This window comes from Lithobates pipiens, unplaced genomic scaffold (assembly GCF_037356315.1).
Source record: "Lithobates pipiens isolate NorthernLeopardFrog02 unplaced genomic scaffold, aLitPip1_a1.2 Scaffold_18, whole genome shotgun sequence".
In the NCBI taxonomy this organism is placed as follows: domain Eukaryota; kingdom Metazoa; phylum Chordata; class Amphibia; order Anura; family Ranidae; genus Lithobates; species Lithobates pipiens.
Genome location: NW_027507758.1, coordinates 289,957,434 through 289,974,349, shown reverse-complemented (window position 1 = coordinate 289,974,349; position 16,916 = coordinate 289,957,434). Strand labels below are relative to the sequence as shown.

Here is a 16,916-nt window from a genome sequence, read left to right as displayed (position 1 = left end):
GGAAATAAAGGGCATTCTTCCCACTGACCACCAACCTAATGTGACCTGAGCTGTGAATAGTGTAATTATTGGCAGGGGTTCCCGGAGATCTGAAAGTCAAAGTTTCCTCCATGTTAGTGTTCAGGGACAGGTCTGAGTCTGCTGGGGCTGCTGACAACACATCCATGATGACAGCACCCAGCAGCATTCTCAGCACTTTTAGATGTTTGCACAAGGGATGCTTTTTTAGTTGAATAACATCTATAAAAAAAAAAAAATGTATGTATATATATATATATATATATATATATATATATATATATATATATATATATATATATATATATATATATATATATATATATATATATATATATATATATATATATATATATATATATATATTTTTTTTTTTTTTTTTTTTATAGATATTTTTGGGGTTTTGAAATTTTGATTGCAAAGTACCAAAAGCATACAAATTACTTTTACACTTCCAGTCCAATTGACCTTATCATCACAAGCATACAATTGTCTAATGCCACGTACACACGACCAGTATTTTTGACAGCAAAGGTCCGACGGAACAAGTCCGTCGGACAATTCATTGTTGTGTGGGCTCCATCGGACCTTTGCTTGCCAAAAATCTGGCAGACTTTAGAAATAGAACAGGTTTTAAATTTTTCCACCGGAACTCCGCCGGACCCAGTTCCTCGTGTGTATGCTAGTCCGATGGACAAAAACCGACACGAGGGCAGCTATTGGCTACTGGCTATGAACTTCCTTATTCTAGTCCGGTCGTACGTCATCACGTTTGAATCCATCGGACTTTGGTGTGATTGTGTGTGGCCAAGTCTGTTCATTCGGAAAGTCCATCAGAACTCCGTCAGAACTCTGTCAGAACTACACCGAAAGTCCGTCGGACGTAGTCCCTCAAAGTCCGGTCGTGTGTACGCAGCATTAGAGTGCAAGTTGTTTGAGATATAGCAATAAGACTTAAAGTATTAGACATCGCTTTTACGGAAATGGGTTAACCCAGTGGTCATCAACCCTGTCCTCAGGGCCCACTAACAGGCCAGATTTTATGTATTATCTTGGGGAGATGCAGACTAGAATACTGCAATCACCGAGCAGCAAATTATATCAACCGTGATGTATCTCAGTTTTCTTGCAAACCTGGCCTGTTAGTGGGCCCTGAGGATAGGGTTGATGACCACTGGGTTAACCAGACCACAAAGTCTTGCAAGAATAGAAAAGAAGAAATATATCATCCTACAATGCCAATATTCGAGGTTATAGTAGTAATTAGATAGTAAAACAATCGTGTTCACAAAGTAAGTTCTTTCTGGTGAACCAGTAAAAGTTAGAAAACCAAATTACTTCTCCACACAGGGTTCCTACAACCAGTAGCAGATTTACAAAAAACAGTTTGAACCGTTAAGGGATAGCAAGTAGTATGATCAGGAGACAAGCGAACACATAATGTGGTTCGACTCCAGATAAAACTAGTGACAAAGATCCACATTGGACAACTAGTGACAGAGGAAAGGCCTGGGGTGGATAACCACAGATCTCAAATTGTATTAAATTTATTTGGCCATCTTCTGTGTTGAAATACCATGTATTGCCCATCAATGACAGCTTGAAGTCTTTTGTGGTATTTGTGGAGGGGGCTCTTTATCTTCGCAGATGGTAAAGCTGCCCATTCCTCTTGGCAAAAAGCCTCCAGTTCCTGTAAATTATTGGGCTGTCTTGCATGTACTGCACGTTTGAGATCTCCCCAGAGTGGCTCAATAATAGTGAAATCAGGAGACTGAGATGTCCACTTCAGAACCTTCACTTTATTCTGCAGTAGCCAATGACAGGTCGCCTTGGCCTTGTGTTTTGGATCATTGTCATGTTGAATATCCAAGTACGTTCCATGCACAGCTTCCTGGCTGATGAATGCAAATGTTCCTCCAGTATTTTTTGATAGGATACTGCATTAATCTTTCCATAAATTTTGACTAAATTTCCTGTGCTTTTGTAGCTCACACATCCCCAAAACATCAGCGATCCACCTCTGTGTTTCACAGTAGGAATGGTATAGTGTTTATGATCCTGGCCAAAAACCAAAATTTTGGTCTCATCACTTGTCTCTGTGCTGTTTGGCATATTGTAAATGGGATACTTTGTGGCATTTGTATAGTAATGGCTTTCTTCTGACGATTTGACCACGCAGCCCATCTTTCTTCAAGTTCCTCCTTATTGTGCATCTTAAACAACCACTCCGCATGTTTTTGGAGAGTCCTGTATTTCACCTGAAGTTATTTGTGGGTTTTTCTTTGCATCCCGAACAATTTTCCTGGCAGTTGTGGCTGAAATTTTAGTTGGTCTACCTGACCGTGGTTTGATTGCAACAGAGCCCCCACTTCTTAATTAGAGTTTGAACACTGCTGATTTGCATTCTCAATTCCTTGGATATCTTTTTATATCCCTTTCCTGTTTTATACAGGTCTACTACCTTTTCCCTCAGATCCTTTGACAATTCTTTTGCTTTCCCCATGACTCAGAATCCATATACATCAGTGCAGTACCGGATGAAAGATGCAAGAGTCTGTCAAGAGTCCAGAAACTCATTGACCTTTTATACACACACTAATTACAAGCCATTCAAACCCCTTTGTTTAAACTTGTGTGCATATTATCAGGCCAAAATCACCAGGGTATATAAACTTTTTATCAGGGTAATTTGGGTAGTTTATGTTGTCATTATGATTTAAAAAGAGGAAACACAATTGATTGATAATAAATGGCTTCAGCCAACTAACCATAAGTGAAAGAATTTTTTTGTGTTATCATTCATATTCTCTGACAAATGGCAAAGAAATCATACATTCTGCCAGGGTATGTAAACCTATGAACACAACTGTAGATAGTATTAATTTGGGTAAACTATTCTTCTACGATAGGAGGGGAAGGAGATAACCATTTCAGTGAAATCTGTTTCCTAGCAAGAAAGAGCAATCTGGTTACTGGAGCTATAAACTTAGGTTGTTATGCCTCCTCATCTACTGCCCCTAAAAGATGCCGGAGTGGAACCATAGCAATTGTCATCTGATAATTATTATTTACAACAGCAACAGCACTTTGCCATTATCAAAAAGTTTAGGGCATCTCTATAGCATATCTATAAGATCCATCAGAATTCCCTGACATCTCGGGCAGTTTGAGGTGTCCCAACAGTTGCACCCAAAAGATCACTGTGGGGTACGATATATCCTATGCACAATACATCAGTGGTTCCCAACCTCAGTCCTCAATTACCCCAACAGGCCATGTTTGCAAGTTTCCTTTATCCTGCATTGGTGCTTTAAATCAGAGTCAATGGCTTGGTATTTTGGACAGATATTTTATCTAAGAAATTCCCAAAACATGGCCTGTTGGGGAACTGAGTTTAAGAACCACTGCAATACATGGCTGCATTAGCCTCTGCTATGGTGTCAGACACTAGAGATAACATTTCCAGTGCTTGTTGCCATTATTCTTCTGAAATAGTTCCTAAATTTTTCCCAACGCCTTTTGCAGGGACAACATATATCTACCATTTTATTATGTAATTTAGGGTATAATTTATTAAATGAGTCCATTTTTTATTAATAGAAAATGCCAGTGCATCCGTTAAGGAGTGGACATCCATATGATAGGATGGTTTAAACTGTATCATCAGTGTGTGTTGCACTTGTAAATAGTGATAAAACTTTTACTTAGGAATCTGAAACTGCAAAGTCAGGAAGGACTTATTGGTATTAATAAAGTTGGGAAACATATTTTACCACGTGTCAAAAACTGTTAATTTAGCAAATTCCTCCAAAATCCTTTTGTGCCATAGAGGGGTATATTGAGTATATGCCATGTATAACATAATCAGTTTCATTTCAGGCCATATTTTATTCAAAGGTCTAAGTATGGGTAACCTCATTATTCCACTCATATCTCTTGCTTCCAATTGCCAAATAAGAAGATATATGTCTGGTTGGTTAGTTAAAATTTCTGAATTTAATCTTCAAAATTATAATTTCCCCAACACACTGTATGTTGTAATTGCACCACTATACAATAAATTAGAATTTTAGTTAGCACCAGACCAACTTTATCTTTTGGCAGCTGGAGAGTCGAAAGTTTGATATGAGGTGCTTTTACTTTTCCAAATGAGATCCTTGAATAAAGTGTCAATCTTTTTGAACCAGACCTGAGAGATTCATAGTAGCGAGTTTTGCATAACATACATTATGTGTGGTATCCAGATCATTTTTATTACATTTACCCTTCCCATTACAGTCAATGGTAATTGTATTCAACTTCTACTCTTAAGTTTAAATTTAGTTAGGAGGGGTACTAGATTCAATTAATGTTCTAAAGTGGAGCTTATCATGATCCATAGATATTAAAGCACATACAGTACATTATTTTGGGAAGATTTTTGTTGAAATGAACAGTCTGGCGACAGGATCTCTAATTTTGATCTCAGTGTTCAAATGCAGTTATAGAATGCCTATGTCAAAAAACATAATGTAAAATTACTTTCCATTCACGCACCAAGTGTATCTGAAGTTACAGCCTAGTTTAGGCAAGCAAAGTTAGGGCAAGTTTACTAAATGACACATACCCAGAGGGCTTCTACTCTAGATCTCTTGAACAGGTAAAAGAGAAACAGAACTCTTGTTCATTGAACTCATGTAGCTGCATCTGTTCCAGTCTACTGGAACAGCTGTATTTACATATTGCTGCCTTGCAGTGAAAATGTCAGTTTTGCACTTAGAAAGGAATGAAAATAAATCACCTTTCTATTTTCACAAGGCTAAAATATTCTGGCCATGTACTGATCGTCTTGGAGTCCAGGGGAATTTCAACATCTCCACTTCCCAAGTTGTATATGTAGACCAAGTTATTGCGCTTAATAGCGAGACCCATGTAGTCCGATTTGGCCTATAAAGAAATAAAAATAACCTTATTTATATCATTTAATAATCCACCACAAAAAATATTTTTTCTATATCTAACCACAGCTGGGCTATGCTACTTCCTGTTCTGTGTTGAATGTTGTGAGAAGGGGGTTGGATCAGCGGGATCAGTGAGCTCCTATTGAGCTTGCTAGAAAGCAAAGACTAGGTGTTGGAAGGAAGGCGTGCCTACTGTTTACTATATTACCATCATTCAATACAAACATTAATCATGCGGGGCAGAGACAGTAGTCTGTACATGTAAATCCTATGGTGATACCAGGCTATCCAGTAGAAGCTGCTTTCTGCTCACACTTTTAGTTTGTACCCAGGAGAGGTAAATGTGATTGGCACCATCAATGACACCCCTTCCCCCCACCAACTCAATGGCTTCATAAGAGAAAATACAATGTTTAAAAAAATATGTATGTTTAGTGCTTCCTAAAACACAAGTGCTTGACGAAGATGTGAAATACAGGCTCTACTGATGACAGATAAATTCCATCAGCAGGCTTATATATCTGTAAAATATGATGTATAAAAAATATAAAAAAATGTTTTATATTACACAATAAAAGCTGCTTGAGTTCCTGTCCTGTTACCTGGTAATTTTTCTAGAAAGGTGTACCAATGGAAACACTTTGGTGAGAAGTATATTTTGCTAAGGAAATTGTTTTAAATTACACTTGTGGTCAGCAACAAAAACACAATTACCACTTTGAACCAGACAAAAGGGACAGCAATAAAAAAGTAGATATTTTTTTATTTAAATGACACAACCCTTCTTACTAGCTGTGGGAAAAGGTAGTGCTAGATAGATACTAAAACCTATTTATTATCACCAAAACATAAACATTTTTCAGAATGTTGAACTGATAAAAGTTCACAGGTTTAATCCACTGGCAAATTAACATAATCTAGGTGGAGGCTTAAAGAAAAAAAATTGCATATATATGAAAGGCACACACAAAGTGCCACTTTATCCATGATGCCTCAATTTTAGGGATGGGCCGAACACCCCCCAGTTTAGTTCGCACCAGAACATGCAAACAGTCAAAAAATGTGTGCGAACATGCAAACCCTATTAAAGTATATGGGACACGAACCTGAAAAAAGTGCTAATTTTAAAGGTTTATATGCAAGTTATTGCCATAAAAGGGGTATGGGGACCCGGGTCCTTCCCCAGGGGACATGTATCAAAGGGCCGTTAATTCAGGGCCTTTTATTGATTTTAAGGGGAACTCCATGCCAAAATCCATACCAGACCCTTATCCGGGCATGCAGGACAGGATAGGGGGAGGCGAGCGAGGTCACATGCCCTCAACATGGGGATGGTGCTTTGGGGTCCCACCCAAAGCACCTTTTTCCATCAACCCTTGCCCGGTGGTTGAGGGGGTCTGTGGGGAGGAGGCTTGTTAAAGGGGGCTTATCGGAATCTGGAAGCTCCCTTTAACTAGGAGGCCCCCCAGATCCCAGCCCCCCTATGTGAATGGGTATCGGGGGATATTGTTCCCCTACTCATTCACCAAAAAAAGTGTCAAATAGCAAAAACCACATAAGACAGTTTTTGACCATTCCTTTATTAAAAAAGAAAAAAATCACGCCGCCCGACGGACCCGTAAAATAGAAATAAAAAAGAAAATACTCCGCTTCCATGGGAGGGCTTCCGCCAACTGCTGTCTTTTCGCTTTGACAGCTATTATATAGGCAAGGGAGGGGCCATCCAGTGATGTAACCAGATGACCCAGCCCCCCTCTGATGGTGCATGATGTCAGAAGGGGCGGGGTCACACGGTTACGTCACTGGACTTGCCTATATAACAGCTGTCACAGCCAAGAGACAGCAGTCAGTGGGATGCCTCCCATCGAGGCAGAGTTTTTTTTCTATTTTGGATATATTTTTCCAGATTCTGATAAACCCTCTGCCTGCAGACCCCCACAACCACCTGGCCAGGGTTGTGGGGATGAGTCCCTTATCCCCATCAACATGGGGACAAGGTGTTTTGGGGGGACCCCAAAGCACTCTCTCCATATTGAGGGCATGTGGCCTGGTATGGTTCAGAAGGGGGCGTACTCGCTTGCCCCCCTCCATCCTATCCTCCAGGCTGCATGCTCAGATAAGGGTCCCTAGGTTGTTTTAAAAAAAATTGGCATGGAGTTCCCCTTAAAATCTATACCAGACCCAAAGGGCCTGGTATGGACTGGGGAGAGGGGGGCAACCCATGCCCTTTTTTCTTTCATAGGGTTTCCCTTAACCACTTCAATATACTGTATTATATATTCTACACTGACTTCACTGTATATATATATATATATATATATATATATATATATATATATACATACACACAGTATCTCACAAAAGTGAGTACACCCCTTACATTTTTGTAAATATTTTATTATATCTTTACATGACAACACTGAAGAAATGACACTATGCTACAATGTAAAGTAGTGAGTGTACAGCTTGTATAACTGTGTAAATTTGCTGTTCCCTTAAAATAACTCAACACAGAGCAATTAATGTCTTGCTGGCAACAAAAGTGAGTACACCCCTAAGTGAAAATGTCCAAATTGGGCCCAATTAGCCATTTTCCCTCCCTGGTGCTACATGACTCACTAGCGTTTTAAGGGCTCAGGTGTGAATGGGGAGCAGGTGTGTTAAATTTGGTGTTATCGCTCTCACTCTTTCATACTGGTCACTGGAATTTCAACATGGCACCTCATGGCAAATAACTCATGAGGATCTGAAAAAAGGAATTGTTACTCTACATAAAAATGGCCTGGTGGCCATGCAAAATATTGACTCTTTGGGCTCAATTTGGACATTTTTGCTTAGGGGTGTACTCACTTTTGTTTCCAGCGTTTTAAACATTAATGGCTCTGTTTTGAGTTATTTTGAGGGGACAGCCCATTTACACTGTTATACAAGCTATACACTCACTACTTTACATTGTAGCAAAGTGTAATTTCTTCAGTGTTGTCACATGAAAAGATATAATAAAATATTTACAAAAATGTGAGGGGTGTACTCACTTTTGTGAGATATATATATATACTAAACTGCCTGCATGCCACTTACTAACCTGCCTCTAACCAACATTGTCTCAATTATAACACTATATTTGCTCTCCGTGTAAGCCGCCTTATATAATTTGGGGTGTGGACTTAGCCCCCTGCCTTTGGCCAATCGTGGCTCTCAGAGCAGGTGAGAGCCATGTTAGGCGCATGCTTTGGCCAATCATCAGATGTCAATGCACTGCGATCTCGCAGTGCATTATGGGGCGTTCCGCAGTGCTCAAGTCTGCCATGAACGCCCCATAATGTTCGAACATCGGGCCCATCCCTACTCCAATTTGTTTTTGTCTACAGATACAGATTTTTTTGTAAGCAAGATAAGGATTTTTAAAGGGCAGTTGTTGATTGGAGAAACATTTTTTCCCTTTTCGTCAAAAAGAGTTTACTGAATGTATTCTCTCTTAAGAAGAGGAGATTACAGGGGATATTATCAACATATACAAATACATACGGGGTCCAAATAGTGAACTTGATGTTGCGTTATTCACTTTAAGGTCATCACAGAGGACAAGGGGGGCACTCTTTACGTCTGGAGGAAAAGAGTTTTCATCTCCAAATACGGAAACATTTCTTCACAGTATGAGCTGTTGGTTCTGGCCAGCTCAGTAGATTGCTTTAAAAAAGGCCTGGATTCTTTCCTAAATGCAAAAATTATAACAGGATACTAACATTTATAGGTAAAGTTGATCCAGGGAATATCTGATTGCCTCTCGGGGGATCAGGAAGGATTTTTTTTCCACTGCTGGAGCAAATTGGATCGTGCTTTGCTATGTTTTTTTTTTGCCTTCCTCTCGATCAACTATGGGTATGGGATTGTATAGATAAGATTGGATCATTTTTTTTATTGGTTGAACTGGATGGGCTTTTATCTTTTTTCAACCAGACTAACTATGTAGCTACGTAAGTTTCTCTCATGGGTAAAGTCTAATATACTTTGCACTGTGCTGTTCACAACATGGATTTTTTAATGTATATCCTAATTAGGTAGTAATTGTAAAGTGTAGTAGAAAGGATATTTGGTGTGGCTACTTTTAACACAATGTGCATTACATGTAGTTCTACTAATCGTTATAAAGATTTGCTGCATCAGTGTTTACCAAATTAGAAAACTCATGTCTGTTGCTGTGCAAGGTGATCAGAACAATATATAATTTCCTGATTTTTAGTTTACCTGTTATTTATGTTTATTTTTTCTAATAATAGCTTACATTTTTATGTCCAAGATACATGATAAATCTGTCTTGAGGCTGTTGTTGATGTGCTTCTGGATTAATGTATAGACTTATGGATGAGTAGGCCTTGAGGTCAGCAAGGTTTGTTTTCAAATTGACATTAACTGCTGATTTACCACCAAATTTCATTGACACTTGAACCTGAGAATAAAAATGCAGAGATTGGCAGTATATTAAGGGAAGTATAAGAAAACATTTACTTTCACAGAGAATCAACAAAGGATGTAGAATTACTAAATGTTCTTTTAGGGGTCCTTTGAAAAAGTAGCAGTATGACCTTACTGCCACCACACTGCTGCTTAAAACTCCCCCTAGCACATTTATAAAGCCAGTGGAGTGTTAGTAAAATGAAGAAAAAAATCCCCAAGAAACAGTAGGGTGAGATGAGAGCCTGGACACATAACCCACAAAGAAATGTTACCTACTCTTCCTGCTCTCTGTTAAAAGTGTTCCCTTTAGTAAAATTAATATAATAATATTGTGTTTACTTCACCTATCAAACCATATGCAAGACAAAATCCTTTTTTCTTAAATTCAGGTTCAAAAGAACATTATCTACTCCTTTAGTAAGTAATTTAAACAATACATAAATATTTTATGTATGTTATATTTAATGTAATTTATTATGTTATTTTATACCTATGTCTTTTATTTGTTTCGTATAAAGATCTATGACGATCTACAAGTAGATATATATAAAAAAAAAGCAAAGGTGTAATATTAAACATATTGACAGTTTGGTCAATATATTGTAGGTTGAAGGACTTTATGTGAAATGCCTACATACCTTACTGGCTACGCTTCTTGTCTGCGCAATGAGCTCACGGATACGAAGAATGCTGGATGAAATGTTGTCTGATGGAAACTTGTGTTCCACAGTGTTCAGTTTAGTCAACAGCAATGGCATTACATCTGTCAGGTTCTTCACTGCATTTTTGTAAAGTAAATGACATGGGAAATGAGATTGATAACACAGATAGGTTATAACAGTGCTATGTTATGAAGCACACCAAAACCAAAATGAACAATCGTAGGTGAAAATTAAATTGTTTTTGCAAAGTAAATAATTTATTATTTGGACAATAAACCAGTGGGTGCTCTTGGGGCTATTAATAGGGGTCATGGTTTGAGTTTGCCTTCATTTATTTCCTATTACCATTATCATAAGTGAAGTACATAGAATGGCGATGTATAGAATGGCGAAAAGTATGTAGATTGGTGAAAAAATAGAAAAAGTATGGTGAAAAAGAACGTCACTCTGTTGAGCAAAGAAATTGCCCTCTTCTCTACTGAAAACAATGAATTGCGTATAGAATTCTTTCAATTAAATTATTTATTTTTACAACACAGCTTTTCCTGGATTATTCTAAGATTTCCCCAAATATGGAAAAAAAAAGCAGATAAATTGTTCTGAGTAGCTTTTGTTATGACTTCTTGTCTCTATTACTTTGTGACACACTTCCAGATGTGTCGTAGTTTTGTCTATATTGTTCCTGGCCCCTACTGGCTATGTGCTGTGTTGTCCCCAGTGGCAGATTTAAACCTTAGGGGTCCCGGAGCACTTCAATTTCAGGAGCCCCTCAACATAGAAATTTTATGACAAATAAAAAAGTGAAATGAATGATAAACTGCATTTGTACTAAAAAAATATTAGTTAGACACTTGTCTGTTTTTTTTCTCGATTAAATTGACTGTAAGAATACACATTACATAGGTAATTGGAACTGGCAAGTCATACATCACAGGTATGCAGCACACTACAATATTTACAAAAAGTAATTTTTCTGCACTTCCCTTCTGCAGAATCTTTAACTAACTCATCAAACTGTATCATCTTGTTGACTTGGCTCTCAACAACCAGTAAGCACAGAGCACTTAGTCTTTCATGGGTCATCGTCGTTCCCAGATAATTCTTTATCCGTGCCAAATTTCTGATCAACCTTTTCTCCCAAACAACTAGTGCCCATCATGTTCAAATATATTCTAGGAGCTGCATTAACACCTGGAAGTATCAGCAAGCCCTTTATCATGTAATAAAACTGCCTGTTGAGATGGTGTGAGATGTAACCAGAGCTTGGCAAAAGCTGTAAACTGGACAGTATTTTTCAACAAATACACTACTGATGTCTTGGGGGAAAATACGTTTCATTTTTTTATAATGGAAGTCTGGTGTCAACTTTGGCAAGGGGGCCCCCTCTGGCAGAAGGATCCAAGGCAATTTCCCCTTGTGCCCCCTTATAAACCTGGCACTGGCTCTCCCTAGCATATTCTGGATGTTGTACCAGTATTTACCTTGGCATCTAGATGATTTGTATATCTGGTATCCAGAAAATTTGTGCCTGCATAGTTTTAGATGTTGTACTCATATTTCCCCTAGCATCTAGTTTCCTGTTTCATACCTTTTTTTATGATTTTAGCTTGCAGCTATGAATCAATATGTTAATAGCATTATAAAAATATTTGTTGACAAACAGTTGTATGAAGCAAAGTGATTTCTTTTTCAGGGGGCTCTCTTTTTCTTACCTCTGTATTATTATTTTCACCAAAGTCTGAATATAGCCTACTACAGCCAGCAAATATCTAAGGATGTGTATAGGTAGCAGTATCATTCTAAAGCAGGATATATTGTCGGTGGGCCATATGTAAATGCAATTATGGTTTGGAATGAATAGCTTAGCATCTAATTGTTTTGGTACTTGTATTCTGCATCAATTGACCTTTTAACCATATTCACTTCTGGCATCTAGTGGTTTTGTGAGTGTTCTGTCTAGCATTTTCGTGTTTTTTATGCCCATAGCCAATACATCAAGTGTTTGTTATGGTGAGCTGTCAATGCATTTATGCACGGCAACTCCTGATATGCATCAAGACACATCAGGGTTTGATTTTATTTGTGTCTTTAGGATCTATCTGATAAGGCCAAAAGCAATGTAAAAAGTGTTGCAGCCCACAAAAATCAATCACAATTCATCTTTAACTACATGATATCCACGCTATGGCCGAATGACGGCCACAGCGTGAATGTGAATTTCCCCTCCCTCCCCTGTGCACGCTCCCTGCACCGAGACTTGGGTGATCACCAATCTGAGTAAGGGGCCGGTCCCGGCCCCTTACCATGTGATCAGCTGTCAGCCAATGACAGCTGATCACATGATGTAAACAAAAGCTCAGTGATCTTTTTTTTATCCTCACGCTGACAGCGGAGGAGAAAAAAAGCCGATCCTGGCTAATCTTAAAGGGACATCGGTCCCTAAGAGGAAGAGGCAATTATGCCTCATTTTTACTGACCAACAGTGCCCACAAGTGCCACCTATTAATGCCCACAAGTGCAATCTATTGATGCCCACAAGTACCACCTATCGATGCCCACAAGTACCACCTATCAATGCCCACCAGTGGTGCCAATCAGTGCCACCTAGAAGCGCTGCTTATCAGTGTAATCGATCAGTGCCCATCACTGCCTCATCACTGCCCATCAGTGCCACCTATCAGTGCCCATCAGTGCCGACTCATCAGCATACATAAATGACAGACAAAGATTACCCGTTATAAAATGTAAAAAACTAAAATAATTTTTTACAATTTTTTTTACATTTTTTAAAAATAAATAAATAAAAACCACACAGGTGATCAAATACCACCAAAAGAAAGCTCTATTTGGGGGGAAAAAAATATAAAAATGTCATTTGGGTACAGTGTTGTATGACCGCGCAATTGTCATTCAAAGTGCGACAGCGCTGAAAGCTGAAAATTGGTCTGGATAGGAGGGGGTTTAAGTGCCCACTAAGCAAGTGGTTAACCAACAAGATTATGTTAAAAAAAAATTTAGTTGTTTGCAAAGAGTTGTTGTACATTGTGTGCCATCAGTGTTCATATTAAATGAGCTTGTCATATATCAAGCTTTTCTTTTATACATGTTATTTAGTAAAATTGTTCAAATATTACAGATTATTGGCTTGAGCAGCATGTGCAGGAAGGCAATTGCTTACTTGTTTCTCCAGCTGCTTTTACAACTGAGTTGTAAGCAGAAGCATCAAAATCTGAATTGCTTAGGTCTTCTTTCCACATGTTTGCATTTTTTGACATTGGGTTGGTCATCTCTGTCACCATGGCAGAAATAGTTAGTGCTTTATCTGCTGTTAGTTTTGACTTTTCAAGACGTTTTCTGGTATCATCTGTGTGAAAAGTACAAACAATGAAAACGCATACCTGGAATTTGGATTTATACAAAGAATAGTTGAAAGATTTCACTGCCTTAGACTATTGAAATAAGCAACCGGATTGCATTAGTAGTAGTCCTCAGTTAAGATTTACTGTTAATGAAAATTGCTACTGCTACTATTTTCATTTAATACAGCCTCTTAGTTCTCCAGTTTCCCAGCAGGGAATGCTTTTTAGCATCTTCCGGAGAACAATGCAAGCCCAATATGTCTAGTATTGAGATAATTTTAGGCAAAACATTTTAATAAGAATAGAAAAAGAAGACAATAGCTATCACTCAACTTATCCTTAATGATACAGGAACATGCAGTGTTTGAGGGAAGAGAGAAGTCACATAATATTGTTTTGCTGCTTTGTCTTAGAATAAAATAAGTGCATGCATCAGTTTTGAACCAATGACCTGCAATTTCCTAATTGAATGAGATATCTGGCCAGTTTTGACAAGGGAAGTAAAAAAAAAAGAAACAGGATTTTAATTTGATGAGTAAAATCATTGGATGATTGAAGTGAACAGAGCTTCACCTTACTGACTAAGTCAACATTTTCCTTTAGTAAGTAAATATAGTGTTGTGAACATTACAGTTCCACCATGCACTTAAGAAAGTAAGGAAGGGGCCCTGCATATCATTAATGTTTAGCATCAATACTTACAGTATATACAGATTTACTTTACAACAGTGTCAGTCGTGCCCCACTTACCATCATCTGTTAGTTGGAGTTGATCAATAACTTTTTCCAACCTGTCACTCAAGGAAGTTTTTCTAGAAGCAGCAGCATCAACCCGTTTTCTGGTCTCAGTTAAACCTAAGGTACAGGATTTTATTAAACAAGCAAAACAATCACAAAGGAATATTTTACTTGATCTTTTTAACACCAACAATGTGTTAGATAACTTGTTCTGATAACATCTACGCACTTTTAAACTTGGTAGAAAAGTATATTTTTTGCTACTTTAAAGCATTAGTCATATGTGTTGTAGTAAGTTCTGATCAGGTACTTACTGATAATCTCTGAGTTTCTGAGGTTGATAGCTTGAGAAATAAGTCGATCACTTTCTCCTGTCTGGTAAGTAACTTGGTTATTGATACCATCCACAGCCTGGAAGGATATTTACACATTTACTTGAGTATTTGAAACAAGCTGCAGTTCTAATCTCGGGCAGAAGGAATATATTTTTATTTGAAAAAGATCACAGGTGTAAAAAATATGTGTGGTATGTTTAGGCGTACTGTCTACCAAATAATACAAATTCTTCCATGCAGATTCAGTTTCTCTGCACACCCAGCTACAGGTGATGGCTGCTCAAGCAGTTATTCCTTTGCTCAACATGCAAGCATTGTAAAAAAAAAGGCAAGATAAAAATATGCCTGGTGCAAATGGCAGGATCATGAGCATGTGTGGGAATGACATCAACGCAGCCTGGCCAAGGCATGTAACCGAAGGCACAGAACCTAGAAGGAAGACCGGGTGAAGATGAAAGTGCCCGGGCCCCGTCGGATTGATCACAGCACAGCACTGGAGGGCTCAGTCTGACAATTTAAGTGTGCCCTAATGTGCTAATATGCTGTGCATACTTGTACATTATGGCATAACCTACCCCAGGGCCTCTAAAAAGTAGTAATGTTAGAAAAGTTTACTACCGCTTTAATATCACAGGAGCCTCTCATGGGGCCCCCTACTGACCCTGTGGCCCTTGGCCAGTGCCTAAGTGCATAGTTGTCAACATTTCAAAAATATTTTCAGGAACGCTTTTTTTACAAGTGCTATATTTAGAGTAGCTGACATCCCCTATGTTCCTCTATACATCAATAGTAATTACAAAATTAAATAAGTACTAATAATGGGGCAGAACAAATGAGAACTGTGAGATTTCCTTTAGTTGAACTGACAAAAGTGTGCCCATTCTAGAGCTGGTAACATTGAGGATATTCAGTATAATTTTAAAGAACAGTTTTTGTGGGTAAGAGGCATAGGGGAGGAGTATGGATGGTATAAAAGTGGGAAGTATGTGCAGGTGAGGGAGAGGAATGTGGAGGGTCTAACAGTGGGCACTATGTACATGAGAGGAGTGTGAAGGGTATGACAGTGGGCAGTATGCACAGCAGAGGAGTGTAGAGGGTATGACATTGGGCACTATGTATAAGAGAAGAGTGTGGAGGGTATGACAGTGAGCAATAAGTACAGGAGTGTGGAGGGTATGACAGTGGGCACTATGTACAGGAGAGAAGTGTGGAGAGTAGGACAGTAAGCAGTAATTACAGGAGAGGAGTGTGGAGGGAGGGTATGACGATGGGCACTATGTATAGGAGGGGAGTATGGAGGGTATGGCAGTGAGTAGTATGTAGAGGAGAGGAGTGTGGAGGATATGACAGTGGGCACTATGTATAGGAGAGAAGTGTGGAGGGTATGACAGTGGCACTATGTATAGGAGAGAAGTGTGGAGGGTATGGCAGTGAGTAGTATGTAGAGGAGAGGAGTGTGGAGGATATGACAGTGGGCACTATGTATAGGAGAGAAGTGTGGAGGGTATGACAGTGGCACTATGTATAGGAGAGAAGTGTGGAGGGTAGGACAGTGGGCACTATGTATAGGAGAGGAGTATGGAGGGTATGACAGTGAGTAGTATGTACAGGAGAGGAGTGTGGAGGGTACGACAGTGGGCACTATGTAGAGGAGAGAAGTGTTTGAGGTATGACAGTGGGCACTATGTATAGGAGAGGAGTGTGGAGGGTACGACAGTGGGCACTATGTATAGGAGAGAAGTGTTGGAGGTATGACAGTGGGCAAAATGTATAGGAGAGGAGTGTGGAGGGTATTACAGTGAGTAGTATGTACAGGAGAGGAGTGTGGAGGGTACGACAGTGGGCACTATATACAGGAGAGAAGTGTATGACAGCGGGCACTATGTAGAAGAGAGGAGTGTGTAGGATATGACAGTGGGCGTTATGTATAGGAGAGAAGTGTGGAGGGTATGACAGTGGGCACTATTTATAGGAGAGAAGTGTGGAGAGTATGACAGTGGGCACTATGTATAGGAGAGAAGTGGGGGGAGTATGACAGTGGGCACTATGTATAGGAGAGAAGTGTGGAGAGTATGACAGTGGGCACTATGTATAGAAGAGGAGGATGAAGTAATCTGGGAAGGAAAAATGTAAAGGTTTGTGGAAGGATGTTTAGGCACTGTGTAGTGGTTAAGCGGGCCATACATGGATTGAAATTACACCAATTAAACAGAGACCAGCCATAGTCGATCTATGTATGGGCTAGCTGGTTTTACACAAGTCAACCTATTAACCGACTTGAGTACAACCAGCCTGTCAGGTTTTCCCCAAAACAATCGGTGCTGCCAGCTATAGTTAGCAACACTAATCATTGTATTCACTGGCAGAACAGAATAACACTGCAGGAGTGATTGCCCCATTCACAGG

The 16,916-nt window shown here is 39.1% G+C and overlaps 1 protein-coding gene across 1 annotated transcript in view; it reads right to left on the bottom strand.

The window, feature by feature from the left end:
- The window catches only part of LAMA4 (laminin subunit alpha 4), a 183,996-nt gene that overhangs the window by 44,366 nt on the left and 122,714 nt on the right, over positions 1-16,916 (bottom strand). Inside the window, exons 17-22 of the mRNA XM_077487095.1 lie at positions 14,490-14,586; positions 14,188-14,292; positions 13,257-13,442; positions 10,055-10,194; positions 9,244-9,408; positions 4,799-4,944 (exon numbers count right to left, since the gene is read on the bottom strand). Of these exons, the coding sequence (XP_077343221.1) occupies positions 4,799-4,944; positions 9,244-9,408; positions 10,055-10,194; positions 13,257-13,442; positions 14,188-14,292; positions 14,490-14,586 (839 nt within the window). The remainder of the gene's footprint in view (positions 1-4,798; positions 4,945-9,243; positions 9,409-10,054; positions 10,195-13,256; positions 13,443-14,187; positions 14,293-14,489; positions 14,587-16,916) is intronic.